General features: G+C 34.2%; 1 protein-coding gene across 3 annotated transcripts in view; it reads left to right on the forward strand.

Annotated features, from left to right (window-relative positions):
• Positions 1-1,971: 1,971 nt before the first annotated feature.
• The window catches only part of LOC137645907 (solute carrier family 15 member 2), a 33,503-nt gene continuing 22,320 nt past the window's right edge, over positions 1,972-13,154 (forward strand). Inside the window, exons 1-7 of one of the 3 annotated variants that reach the window (XM_068378949.1) lie at positions 1,972-2,009; positions 2,300-2,378; positions 4,079-4,220; positions 5,320-5,415; positions 7,097-7,240; positions 10,440-10,567; positions 12,205-12,287. In XM_068378949.1, the coding sequence (XP_068235050.1) occupies positions 2,007-2,009; positions 2,300-2,378; positions 4,079-4,220; positions 5,320-5,415; positions 7,097-7,240; positions 10,440-10,567; positions 12,205-12,287 (675 nt within the window). In that variant the 5' untranslated portion in view covers positions 1,972-2,006. Of the gene's footprint in view, positions 2,010-2,299; positions 2,379-2,786; positions 2,890-4,078; positions 4,221-5,319; positions 5,416-7,096; positions 7,241-10,439; positions 10,568-12,204; positions 12,288-13,154 lie in introns of those variants that run through there. The other 2 variants (XM_068378948.1, XM_068378950.1) reach the window with 2 other exon arrangements.

Here is a 13,154-nt window from a genome sequence, read left to right on the forward strand (position 1 = left end):
ATAGCCAAAATTTCAGGGTCCAATAGCCAAACTTTCAGGGCCTAATAGCCTAACTTTCAGAATCTAATAACCAAACTCCCCGGGTCCAATAGCCAAACTTTCAGGGTCTAATAACCAAACTTTCAGGGTCTAATAACCAAACTTTCAGAATCTAATAACCAAACTTTCAGGGTCTAATAGCCAAACTTTCAGAATCTAATAACCAAACTTTCAGGGTCTAATAACCAAACTTTCAGAATCTAATAACCAAACTTTCAGGGTCTAATAGCCAAACTTTCAGGGTCTAATAACCAAACTTTCAGGGTCCAGTTGTCAAACTTTTAGGGTTCAATAGTCAAAATTTCAGAGCCTAATAGCCAAGATTACGCTATTTAATAATAAAAAATCTCATGGGCAAATAGCCAAAGTTTCAGGGTCAAATAGAGAAAGTTTGCTGGGTCCAACGCTGAAGTAACTGGGTTTAGTTGCCAAAGAAGTTTTATGGGTCGTTTTCTGGGTATAATAGCCAGAGTTCATTATCTTCATAACCAAATTTTCTGGGTCTAAAAGAAACTCTAGGGGTATTTTCTGGGTATAAAAGCTAGAGTTCACTATCTTCATAACCAAATTTTCTGGGTCTAAAAGGAGTTTCTGGGTCGTTTCTGGGTATGGTAGCCAGAGTTCACTATCTTTATAACCAAATGTTCTGGGTCTAAAAGAAGTTTAGGGGGTCGTTTCTGGGTATAAATAGCCAGAGTTCATCATCTTCATAACCAAATTTTCTGGGTCCAAAAGAAGTTTAGGGGTATTTTCTGGGTATAATAGCCAGAGTTCATTATCTTCATAACCAGATTTTCTGGGTCTAATGGCAATGATTAAAGTGTCTGCTAGCCCAAATGGGCTTATTAACTTTATCTGAAGTCATATAGGTCTAGCTCAGCCCAACGAAAATTGACATATTATTTAGATCTTCCGGTTTTTAAGAGATGGTAAAATTTCTAAATGATAAATTCCCTTCATTTCTCCTTTATATTACCGTTATTTGAGTCCAGAGGTCTAGGTTAGACCCCCCAAAATTATATCAGTCCTGTTTCAGTGGTTAAAACTCAGGGTCACACTTTTTGCCTTCCTAGAAGACCATATTTTTATTTATTTATTATTATTTTTTATCAAAGGAACTCTCAGAAATGCTAATTAAATATATTAAGAACCTTCAATAATAATATTTGGGCTCCGGAATTCATTTCCTGTCTCGGTGTTTCCAGAAATCTATTAAAAAAACAGTATTGTAACGGTGACACCAATTTAAAGTCACGTGACTTGAATAGCATATATCTATCAGTGATTTTAAAATGTCTAAATATCTATCTATCAATGTGGCAAGATCTATTGCCTCTCTGTTGCAGAGAGAGAGAGAGAGAGAGAGAGAGAGAGAGAGAGAGAGAGAGAGAGAGAGAGAGAGAGAGGGAGGGAATTATAGTGTTTACTAATTTCAATAAAAATATCATTATTTTAAAAACAAAAAATGGCTTCTTTTATACATCTTTAGGGAAACAATGTATATATATATATATATATATATATATATATATATATATAGAGAGAGAGAGAGAGAGAGAGAGAGAGAGAGAGGAAGAGAGAGAGAGAGAGAGAGAGAGAGAGAGAGAGAGAGAGAGAGATCAAAATAAACCTAACTAAACTTAACTACATTTTATATGCATTTCAAAAAGGCTTAAATAAGCATAGATTTTGTAATTTCAGTTTTTAAAACCCAAACTGAACCTAAAACTTAGAGTACTCATATAGGCCTATATATTTTATGTTCAGATTTTAAAAACTCAAGCCCACTTAAACCTATCCATATGTACGCTGATTTTAATTATTAATTACAAATTTTATTGGAATAACGGTACTTAAAATCCATATACTCTAAGGGTGTACTTACCACCATAGTTAAATCTAGCTCAAACTTCCTTCAAGTTTGTTTTTCAAACTTATTCTCAGAGCTGGGTCTGACTTCAAACAAAATGGTTAGAGTATCTGCGTGTCTTATTTTATCATTTTTAACATATTAATTATATTGTATTTTTAGTTTTTTAATTTGTTTTATTGTTTAGGTATTTTGATTTGAATAGCTTAGGCCTATTTAACATATAGCCTACGTCTGTATTTATCAGGTTTTAAAACAGTATTTTGTCCTTAACCGTAGGTCTTAACTCATGTATATATATATATATATATATATATATATATATATATATATATATATATATATATATATAAAATGTCAGTTAAATCTGTTTTTCTTTTTTTCCAACAGAAAATTCCATATCCGAGGTCGGTCTTCTTCATTATCGGAAATGAGCTATGCGAGAGATTCTCCTATTATGGAATGAAAAGTAAGTGAGAGAGAGAGAGAGAGAGAGAGAGAGAGAGAGAGAGAGAGAGAGAGAGAGAGAGAGAGAGAGAGAGAGAGAGAGAGAGAGAGAGTTTATGTCCTAACCTAACCTATGCTTTTTTAACTACCTAATATTATATATTATAATAGATTTTAATTTTATCGTGATTCATAATTAATTTATGCAGTTTTGGTACTTGTAAAAGATCTTGGAAAATTACAGAATTTAATATATAAAAGAGATTTTCAAAAGAATATTAAATATTGTTATTAATTGCTCTAGTGTTCATTCTTGCCAATAGATGGCGTTAGTGAGAATGATGACTCTTCCATGATCCTTGATTTTGTGTTGTTATTAAAATTTAGATTTTTTTTATAAGTGTTCACTTAAGGTCTAAAGTTTCTGTGTATGTTATATACTGTGTTAATGTCAAATTGCACTGTTAAATATAACAATATTGTATTTATTGAAGTTAAGATTTAACATGCATGTTTTCACCTGTGATATAACTGTAGGTTAATGCTGATTTTTAATGTAATGTGAGAATTTTTATCATATTTATCTGGCAAATTTATATATGATTCTCCTGAGAGTCCTGACCATATCTTTAACAGAAGGGTTTGAATATGAAAAGTGTCTTTCTAGTGCACATTTTTAGGCTAGGAGACAGGATAATCTATGGTGAACTTGTTGGATTCCAGTAAGGGCTCTGAAGTATCATTTTACAGGGTCATTACTAAAGGATGTCTTTGTCACATTGCCCTTTAGGTGCACCCCATTTTTATCCTTCCATTTTACCTTCCATCTTGCTGTTTAAATTTTAGGGCAATATTTTGGTAGAGACCCAGCCAGCGCCAATACTGCTTGCCAGTACGTAGGAGCTTAATGTGTTTCTTCGCGAGCGAAGAGATTGCACGGCGGAGGAAAAACCAGTAGACTATCGAAATATTACCGAAATCTAATGGTTTTAGCTCCGCCGTGCGCTCGCTTCGCCCGTATAAAAAGAAAAACGGCGAGCTCCTACGTACTGGCAAGCGGTAATGCCGCCGAGTGCGACTTTACTGAAATAATACCCTTCTTAGTTCATTGTTGGTTGCTGAATAGCTTTATATTCCCAGTGCCCAACCTTATATCCCCAATTTTTTACCCTACGCTATCCTCAATCTTCCCTTTAAGCTTGCCTCTGACATATCATTTCCCTGACAGTCGCCTACGTTACGATATTGTACCTTACCCTACTCATAATTACCTTTGCCTAACCTTGATCTAACCCAGGAAATTGTTACTTTAGGATGGTTTAAATATAATTATAATCAGGGTAATTTTATACTAAGTTTTACTAAATTAATCTCGGACCCAAAACTCAATTTATGGCCTACCAATATTATTGGGTAATGTGGTTGTTGTAATTCAAGTTTGACATATAGGAGCATGTACTGTATAGCAACAAATCCTATGGAGATATGGTCCAGTTTGCTGCTCGTAAATATCCAGCTATACAGTATCAGACTTTGATATTATTAGCATTTCCACGCCATTTGATTGTCGTAAGATTTCAACTATAAACTAATACACAAATTGCAAAGGGCTTTAAATTGTCGTTTGAATTAATGAGTTACTTTTTATGTAGTCGATAATTTTATTTTCCCATTGCTAATTATGAATTTAATTTTGATTTATACTCTTATTAACCATTCTAGCAATTTTGACCCTGTACCTGAAGTACCAGCTGTTGTTTAGCGAGGACACCGCCACTGTCGTATATCATGTCTGGGCCATGATGTGTTATTTCACCCCGCTCTTCGGCGCCATCATTGCGGACACGCTTCTCGGACGTTTCAGGTACGGAAGTTATACGCGAGAGATTTATGCTTGGGTTAGGCGAGGTCTGCCCAATTGATCGTCCATTATGCCCTAAATATATTTTTGCAACAGAACTTATAAATGTATTGCTTTTCTATGGTTAGGTAAAAGTGTTAAATTTGTAATGTATAGACCAGTGTTTGCCTTGTACGACAAGCCCGAACGTCATGTACGCAGCCTAATAAGATTAATTATTTGAAGTTATGAAAGGTGATCACTATTAAACATTTTACCCCCAGGCTATTTGGAACTTTCCAACCCTTAACCCCCAGGCGTTTAATTTTTTTTTAAGCACATTTTGCAATATATATTTTTTAAATTGCTCTAACAGCCTTAATTTTTTTCATAGAGAGGTCAGGTTGGTCTCATTCTTTTGAAAAATGCCTGAAGTTTCTTATAAAGTTATCAAGAATATGAAAAAAAAATGTAAATAGCAGTTTTTTGCAAGGACGTACCGGTACGTCCATGGGGGTCAAGGGATGAGTTCTGTGAAACGTACCAGTACGTCCATGGGGGTAAAGGGATGAGTTTTGTGAAACGTACCAGTACGTCCATGGGGGTAAAGGGATGAGTTTTGTGAAACGTACCAGTACGTCCATGGGGGTAAAGGGATGAGTTTTGTGAAATGTACCAGTACGTCCTTTGGGGGTAAAAGGGTTAAATAATCCCGTTAATTCACTTTCAGTATAACTGCCTTAATGTGTTTCAATTCATATGCTCTCGTGTTTACAACACCATTTGCGTAAACTGTGATTATCTCAAAGGTATTTTTGTTACTTTAATCACATTTTTGTCGGCTCACAAATTATATAAAGGTTTTAAGTATTGGTATGTGAAGTTTTCAATTATTAGTATTTTAAATCCTAATTTTTAAGGCCTCTGCTTATAATCTTATTTTTTTAAGTTTATAGGCTTCTCTTTATCCATAAACTAATGCAGTATACACAATCAAATTTAGCTCCTGACTCGACATATTTCCTTTAGAATCCCTTAAACTGAAAAAATAAAACTTCATATAATAATAAATGTAAATAATTATTAAATTTATCACAATTTCATACTATTCGTATTCCCACAGAACGATCTTCTACATCTCGATCATATACGTGTTCGGAAATGCCGTTCTTTCGCTCTCTGCCATTACGCCGTTTTTTCCAAGCTTAGAACCAAAGATGTGAGTATTGCGGTGGTTATTATTGTTGTTTTATTATTTTTGTATATATATCTATCCCTTTTAGAGGGGCATAGTTGATGGACCTCAAGCAGTTCACTGTATTTATTGCATAAAGGTCATTGCAGCCTCCTTTCTGGCCACTAGGTGCGCTTAAATTTTTAACCTAATATACCTTATACTTCAAATGCTAGCTTTCCCCCCAAGTTAGAGGCGAGCTCTGGTTGGCCTCCCAGGGCCCGGCATCGTGCCTTATAACCCAAATTCGTAAATATAATCGGTGCGTGATCTCGGAAATTGTTCTGCAGTTCTTTTGAGTAACAATATTCTGTTTTTGAGTAACAAAATTCTGTTTTTGAGTAACAAAATTCTGTTCTGTGCAATTTCTGAAAATATGCAATTAGGGATCATTATTTAGTGGCGTATAACATCTGCGGGGTCTTCCTAATGTTTTACGAGGTTAGAGTCGGCATATTTATGACATGAAAACATTTGGAAAGTTGGTGTAAGATCTGGCCATCACTAGTGAACTTTTGTTAAGGTAAAAGGTTCTCATGATTGAGAATAAGAATTCTTGTAAGTGAAGATAATTTTCATTAGATATAATGTGCCAATTGATATCAAAATTAAACACGACAATGGACTCTTAGTGTAGAATGCTAAAATGTCTGAGAATATACAAGTTGCTAATGTTGCAAGCTGCGAAGAGACTTGGAGATTATTGAATTTTTAAATAATGGATGGTAAAGAGTAGTTGTTGTTGAGCAATATAGTGACTATCATCGTCATTCCTTCTATGCCTGTTGACGCAAAGGGGCCTATCGTGACTAGAGGAATGGAATATTCGGTGTTCCTTACAGTATTGTTCTTTGCTTATTACTTTCCATGCTATAGATATACTTCGGATATGTGGCTTGACTTAGAAAACTAGCTTGTTCCATATGCAGATGATGCTACTCTCTTTGCCTCAATTCCATCTCCTGAATATAGATCCTGGGGTTTCTGAATACTTGAATAGATATCTAGATAAAGTTATTACATGTACAAATTATGGGGCATGAAGTTAAACCGTAACAAAACTCAAAATTAAGTTTGACAGTGGCTCCTTATCTAACCAGATTTTTGCATCGATTATCTTTAATGATATAAAACTCACTCAAAATTGTAGGTGTAATTCTTTAATGCAAATTTACTTTGTTGAAACACATCTGTTTGTTTTTTTTTTCAACTGCACAAAAAATTATCTTGAGTCTTTTCAAGATTTATGATGGAAATCTTGAAAATGTATCCTGAGGAAACTATTTTTTTATTTTACCATGTTAGTGAATATTGTTATCCTGGCTATTCTAGATTTTCATGCACTCAAATATGAACCAAGTTTGAAGTCTCTGTGACAACGATGTCCAAATTTATGGCTGATAACGTGAATTGGACGTTTTGCTTGACCTTGACCTTGATCTTAACCTTCCAAAATTTAATCATTTGTATCTTTTTACATTACAGCTAATCCCTACAAGTATCATTACTCTACGATTAAAATTGTGGCCAGGAAGCTGTTCACAAACACACACAAAAACCGGGTCCTGAAACAACCTCCTTCCAACTTCATTGGCGGAGGTAATTAAACGTTTTTTTTAAGATGCTGTGATACAACTAAAATGTGAGATTACTTTTCCTTACACAGAGGCGTGGCCATGACGGGTCTCTTCCTCATCGCTCTCGGGACGGGAGGTATAAAACCCTGCGTCTCGGCTTTCGGGGGAGACCAGTTTATACTTCCTCAGCAGGAGAAGGAACTGACAAGATTCTTTTCAATCTTCTACTTCAGGTAATATTGAATAACTCGGGATAAAGACTTGTAGGTTAAAAGTTAACCCTCTGCCTGATGTATGTCAGTGTATTAACCCTTTTACCCCCAAAGAACGTACTGGTACGTTTCACAAAACTCATCCCTTTACCCCCATGGATGTACCGGTACGTCCTTGCAAAAAACTATTTAAAATTTTTTTTTGCATATTTTTTATAACTTTTTAAGAAACTTCAGGCCTTTTCCAAGAGAATAAGACCAACCTGACCTCACTCTGATAAAAATTAAGGCTGTTAGAGCAATTTAAAAAAAATATACTGCAAAATGTGCTGGGGAAAAAATAATCCCTTGGGGGTTAAGGGTTGCAAATTTCCAAAGAGCCTGGGGTAAAAGGGTTAATTAAAAGCAGAATAGCCGAGTCAGTTGCTAAAATTGCCCTTTCCATTTTTGTGTTATAGTTTATTGCATTCACAGATAGAAAAAGTGAGTTTAGATAAGTTCTATTAAATTTAAGGTTTAAAGGCACTCATGAATGGCAGAGGTAAGGGACAGTGACATTGCCCTATCGAGCAGGACAATGCCCTAGAGACTGACCATATATTCATATGATAGTACCCAAGCCCCCTCTCCAACCAAGCTAGGACTAAAGAGGGCCAGGCAATGACTGCTGATGACTCGGCGGATAGACCTATAGGCTCCCTTAAACCCTCCTATCTTTAGCTCGCAAGAATGATGAGGTTGCAGCGACCAAAGAAACTAACGAAGATTGTTGAATTTTGTACAGTATGTAATTCATTAACGTTGTCATAGTACAGTACAACATAATGCTTATGGAAGACTAAAGTGAATGTTGAATATATAGTATACTAAATGATTTATTTCAGCTTTCCTTTTTAGTACATTTATGTACCGCATTGATTTAATATTATCGGGCGGCCAGTTAGCTTGTGAGAGACTGTATAATCTTTCCACTACAGTACTCTGAATAAGTTGTTAGTGGTTTTCTTTTATTATTTTTTATTAGAACATTTAAAAAATTAAGAAAATAGTCATCTTTAAAAGTTCATGCAATATTTTATTTTTATGACAGTTCAATTTATTGCCTTCATCATAAATTTGAGAGAAATTTTACTTATCTACATTTAACGTAAAAACTATACAAGATCAGACTCTACAACATTTATTTCATAGCTAAATAAATTTTCTTTTCGTTGATATGTGATGTTACGTATTTTGTAAAATTTTCATATACGTAAATAATAAAATGAATAGTCGAGTAATTACTGGTTGTGAAATACTTTCAATACTGTCAAATGGAGTTGGAAAATTGGTCTTAATTTGCTGCTCAAAGGTTTAAAACTGTCATATGAATTTCCATTTTAAAAAATCTTTTTTTGGGAGTGCTACATTTTTGTATATTTTTCGCCATCATATTTTTTTTTTCCAAGAGAAGTTGTTTCATAGCCGATTTATCCTCTTCATTGAACATTTCCTTTAGAAAATTAAGTCCCAAGTTTATAGAGAAATTTTTGGGGTTTTACCCCACTGAAATAGGGAGCCGAAGTTTGTCGTCAAATTACGAAGTTGTTTCGCCATCATATTCATATTTTTTTTTTTTTTTTCCAAGAGAAGTTGTTTCATAGCCGATTTATCCTCATTGAACATTTCCTTTACAAAACTAAGTCCCAAGTTTATAGAGAAATTTTGGGGTTCTACCCCACTGAAATAGGGAGCCGAAGTTTAACGTCAAATTACGAAGTTGTGGTTCACAACAAATGCTTCGGTTGCTCACAGACCTAATAACTAGCCAGTGTTCTAACACAGCCACCCTTCAACTTAATTTTTCCAGTTATTATCCTATTTGGATAGTTTTAAGGCCAGTATGTGATCTGAATTATGGTGCTTTTTACCACGGTTTATTGTCAGAAAAATAGTAAATCAACTACATTATGCTGGAAGCAACCATCCCTTCCGAACAATATTTATGCTTAAACCAATTTGGCCGTTTCCATGGTAACTGGTGTCGTGACTTCGGCTCCCTATTGAAGCTCTGAACTTTATAATAATAATAATAATAATAATAATAATACTGTAATAATAATAATAATACATACACATAGATACATACTGTATACCAAAGGCACTTCCCCCAATTTTGGGGGGTAGCCGACATCAACAATTAGAATAGCGCCAACATTATCCCTGCGTGTCGTAAGAGGCGACTAAAAGGGACGGGACGAGGGGGCTGGGAACCCCCTCTCCTGTATAAAAATCCTACGAGGCATAATAATAATAATAATAATAATAATAATAATAATAATAATAATAATAATAATAATAATAATAATAATAATATTAATAATAATAATAATCTTTATTTCAGCAAAAGCCATATACAGAGTTACAATAAGAGTACAGTGATCCTACACTTTTGACATCGGTAAAAAAAAGATGAGATATGCAATAATATCAGTGATATATTATAGACATCAATTAGCAGGTTGACCACAGAGTTCTAATGTCTGGGTAATAAAATCACAATAAAATTAACGCTTAACAATGATGATAACATACATATCAGCATACAAAAAGAGAGGGAGAAAAAAAAATGGCGATGACAATGATAAATATGTTGGAACAGAAATTGCTTGAATAATGAAAGAACACTGGAAAAAAAAAATTGAGTCACAGAGCTGGCGGTGTGAAGCAAATACAGGACTTCCCGACAGCAAAGATGTATCATAATAAAACACGTTATCCTCGTATCACAATTTTTAATTCTCCTTTAAGAATCGATCATTTTGTTTGATTTTTTCTGACAATTTGAATCCAAACATCTGAATGAGGCAGTTATATTAACCCTTTTACCCCCAGGCTCTTTGGAACTTTCCAACCCTTAACCCCCAAGGGGTTATTTTTTTCCCAGCACATTTTGCAGTATATTTTTTTTTAAATTGCTCTAACAGCCTTAATTTTTGTCATAGAGAGGTCAGGTTGGTCTCATTCTCTTGGAAAATGCCTGAATTTTCTCAAAAAATTATCAAAAATATGAAAAAAAAAAAAAAATTTATAGCATTTTTTTGCAAGGACGTACCGGTACGTCCATGGGGATAAAGGGATGGCTTTTGTGAAACGTACCAGTACGTCCTTTGGGGGTAAAAGGGTTAATCGGTGAGGTTTCAAGTTTTCCACTCCTAGTCTTTTTGTTTTTTTGTTTCAGCATTAATACCGGTTCATTCATCTCCACCTACACCACTCCGCTGTTGAGAGACGACGTCAAGTGTTTTGGAGAGGACTGCTACGCGCTCGCCTTTGGCGTGCCCGCGGTGTTGATGGTCATTGCCCTCGGTTAGTTCTTCCGTTTTGTTGCGTATTGATTTTTTTGAAATTGATAAAGTAACGAGTCTCGAGCATCAAATCCCTTGAGAGTATGTGAAATGTTTCGTTAGTAAATGAGAGCGGGTTAGTATTGGAACAACCCTAGGTTTTTTTCATTATAGTTTGCAATTTATAGAACCAAATATTGTTTTTTTCATTAGAGTTTGCAATGTATAGAACCAAATATTGTTTTTTTCATTAGAGTTTGCAATTTATAGAACCAAATATTGTTTTTTTCATTAGAGTTTGCAATTTATAGAACCCAATATTGTTTTTTTCATTAGAGTTTGCAATTTATAGAACCAAATACAGTATTGTTTTTTTCATTAGAGTTTGCAATTTAAAGAACCCAATATTGTTTTTTTCATTAGAGTTTGCAATGTATAGAACCACATATTGTTTTTTTCATTAGAGTTTGCAATTTATAGAACCAAATATTGTTTTTTTCATTAGAGTTTGCAATTTATAGAACCAAATATTGTTTTTTTTCATTAGAGTTTTCAATTTATAGAACCAAATATTGTTTTTTTCATTAGAGTTTGCAATTTATAGAACCAAATATTATCTTTTTCATTAGAGTTTGCAATTTATAGAAGCAAATATTGATACGTATAATCAATATTATCTTTATCTAAAGTAAAACTTATTTTGTTATTAATAGTTTTAATAAATATAATATTAATGTCTACGGACTCAAAATATTATACAACATTCTCCTTATTATTTGCTTAGAATTTTTTTTTCTTATAACATCTGCTAAGTCTTCTCACTCTTCATGGATATAAGAGAATGATTAGATATTTTCATATCGAATTAAGCTTGAAGTGGATTTAATCCTTCATGATTTACAATCAAACTACAATACTTAGTTGATAATTTTAGGTTACTGTTTCTCACCAAGTCATTGAAACTAGGGACCTTTAGACTTTTCGTGGTCTTGTTAAACTTATATCAAAACTTTTAATGATCAGTTTCCAATTTGTACAGATGATTTAGGGATATAAGAATATTCTTAATTAGTTTGAAATGATTTTCTAATTTTAATTTTATTTTCCTTGATAAACAGACTGAATTTAACCCTTTTACCCCCAGGCTATTTGGAACTTTCCAACCCTTAACCCCCAGGGGTTATTTTTTTCAAGCACATTTTGCAGTACTGTATATATTTTTTAAATTGCTCTATCAGCCTTATTTTTTGTCTTAGAGAGGTCAGGTTGGTCTCATTCTCTTGGAAAATGCCTGAAGTTTCTCAAAAAATTATCAAAAATATGCAAAAAAAATTTTAAATAGCATTTTTTTGCAAGGATGTACCGGTACGTCCATGGGGGTAAAGGGATGTGTTTTGTGAAACGTACCAGTACGTCCTTTGGGGGTAAAAGGGTTAATGATCAGTTTCCAATTTGTACAGTTGATTTAGGGATATAAGAATATTCTTAATTAGTTTGAAATGATTTTCTAATTTTAATTTTATATTCCTTGATAAACAGACTGAATTTAAGCCACCAAAACAGCTATAACATTCTTAGACTCTTAATAAAAAATTTCTCGTATTTACTCACATGAAAATATTATAAAACAATGATAAATATTTGAGCAATATTCTACAGTTTGGTTCCTGGTTGGGTCAAAATATTACATCAAGAAGCCGCCAGGAAATAATGTTTTAGTAGAAGTGACGTCCACGATTTCGGTAAGTGCACGGAACAAGGCATGCGGTATTTTGGTAGTCGCGGTGAAGTATACTACATTACACTGATTGGATTTATATCGGTTATGGCTGAACTGTGATCATGGCTACTGTAGATATAGTGATTATACTCAATTTTTTTCAATGAAGCGCATTAGCACTGACTTGCAGTTGTGCCCTTTTAGCTCGGAAAAGTTTCCTGCTACCTGATTGGTTAGATTTATCTTCTCCAACCAGTCGGCGATCAGGAAACTTTTCCGATGCCCTTTTAGCTCAGAAAAGTTTCCTGCTACCTGATTAGTTAGAATGATATTCTCCAACCAATCAGTGATCAGGAAACTTTTCCGATGCCCTTTTAGCTCAGAAAAGTTTCCTGCTACCTGATTGGTTAGAATTATCTTCTCCAACCAATCAGCGATCAGGAAACTTTTCCGATGCCCTTTTAGCTCAGAAAAGTTTCCTGCTACCTGATTGGTTAGAATTATCTTCTCCAACCAGTCGGCGACCAGGAAAGTTTTCCGATGCCCTTTTAGCTCAGAAAAGTTTCCTACTACCTGATTGGTTAAATTATCTTCTCCAACCAGCGATCAGGAAACTTTTCCGATGCCCTTTCAGCTCAGAAAAGTTTCCTGCTACCTGATTGGTTAGAATTATCTTCAACCAATCAGCGATCAGGAAACTTTTCCGAGCTAAAAGGGCAACCCTGGGAGTCGGTGTAAATCTGCCTCGCTAAAAAGAATGGGCTATAATTAGATTTCTATTGGTTATGGCTAAACTCTGATCATGGCTAGACATAGTTACTAGTGGTTCATCTTCTGTAGTTTCCTCTTGTTGACCAGAATAATTTGTACTTAGTACATTTTTTGTAGT

The sequence above is a fragment of the Palaemon carinicauda genome, chromosome 8, assembly GCF_036898095.1.
Source record: "Palaemon carinicauda isolate YSFRI2023 chromosome 8, ASM3689809v2, whole genome shotgun sequence".
Classification (NCBI taxonomy): Eukaryota; Metazoa; Arthropoda; class Malacostraca; order Decapoda; family Palaemonidae; genus Palaemon; species Palaemon carinicauda.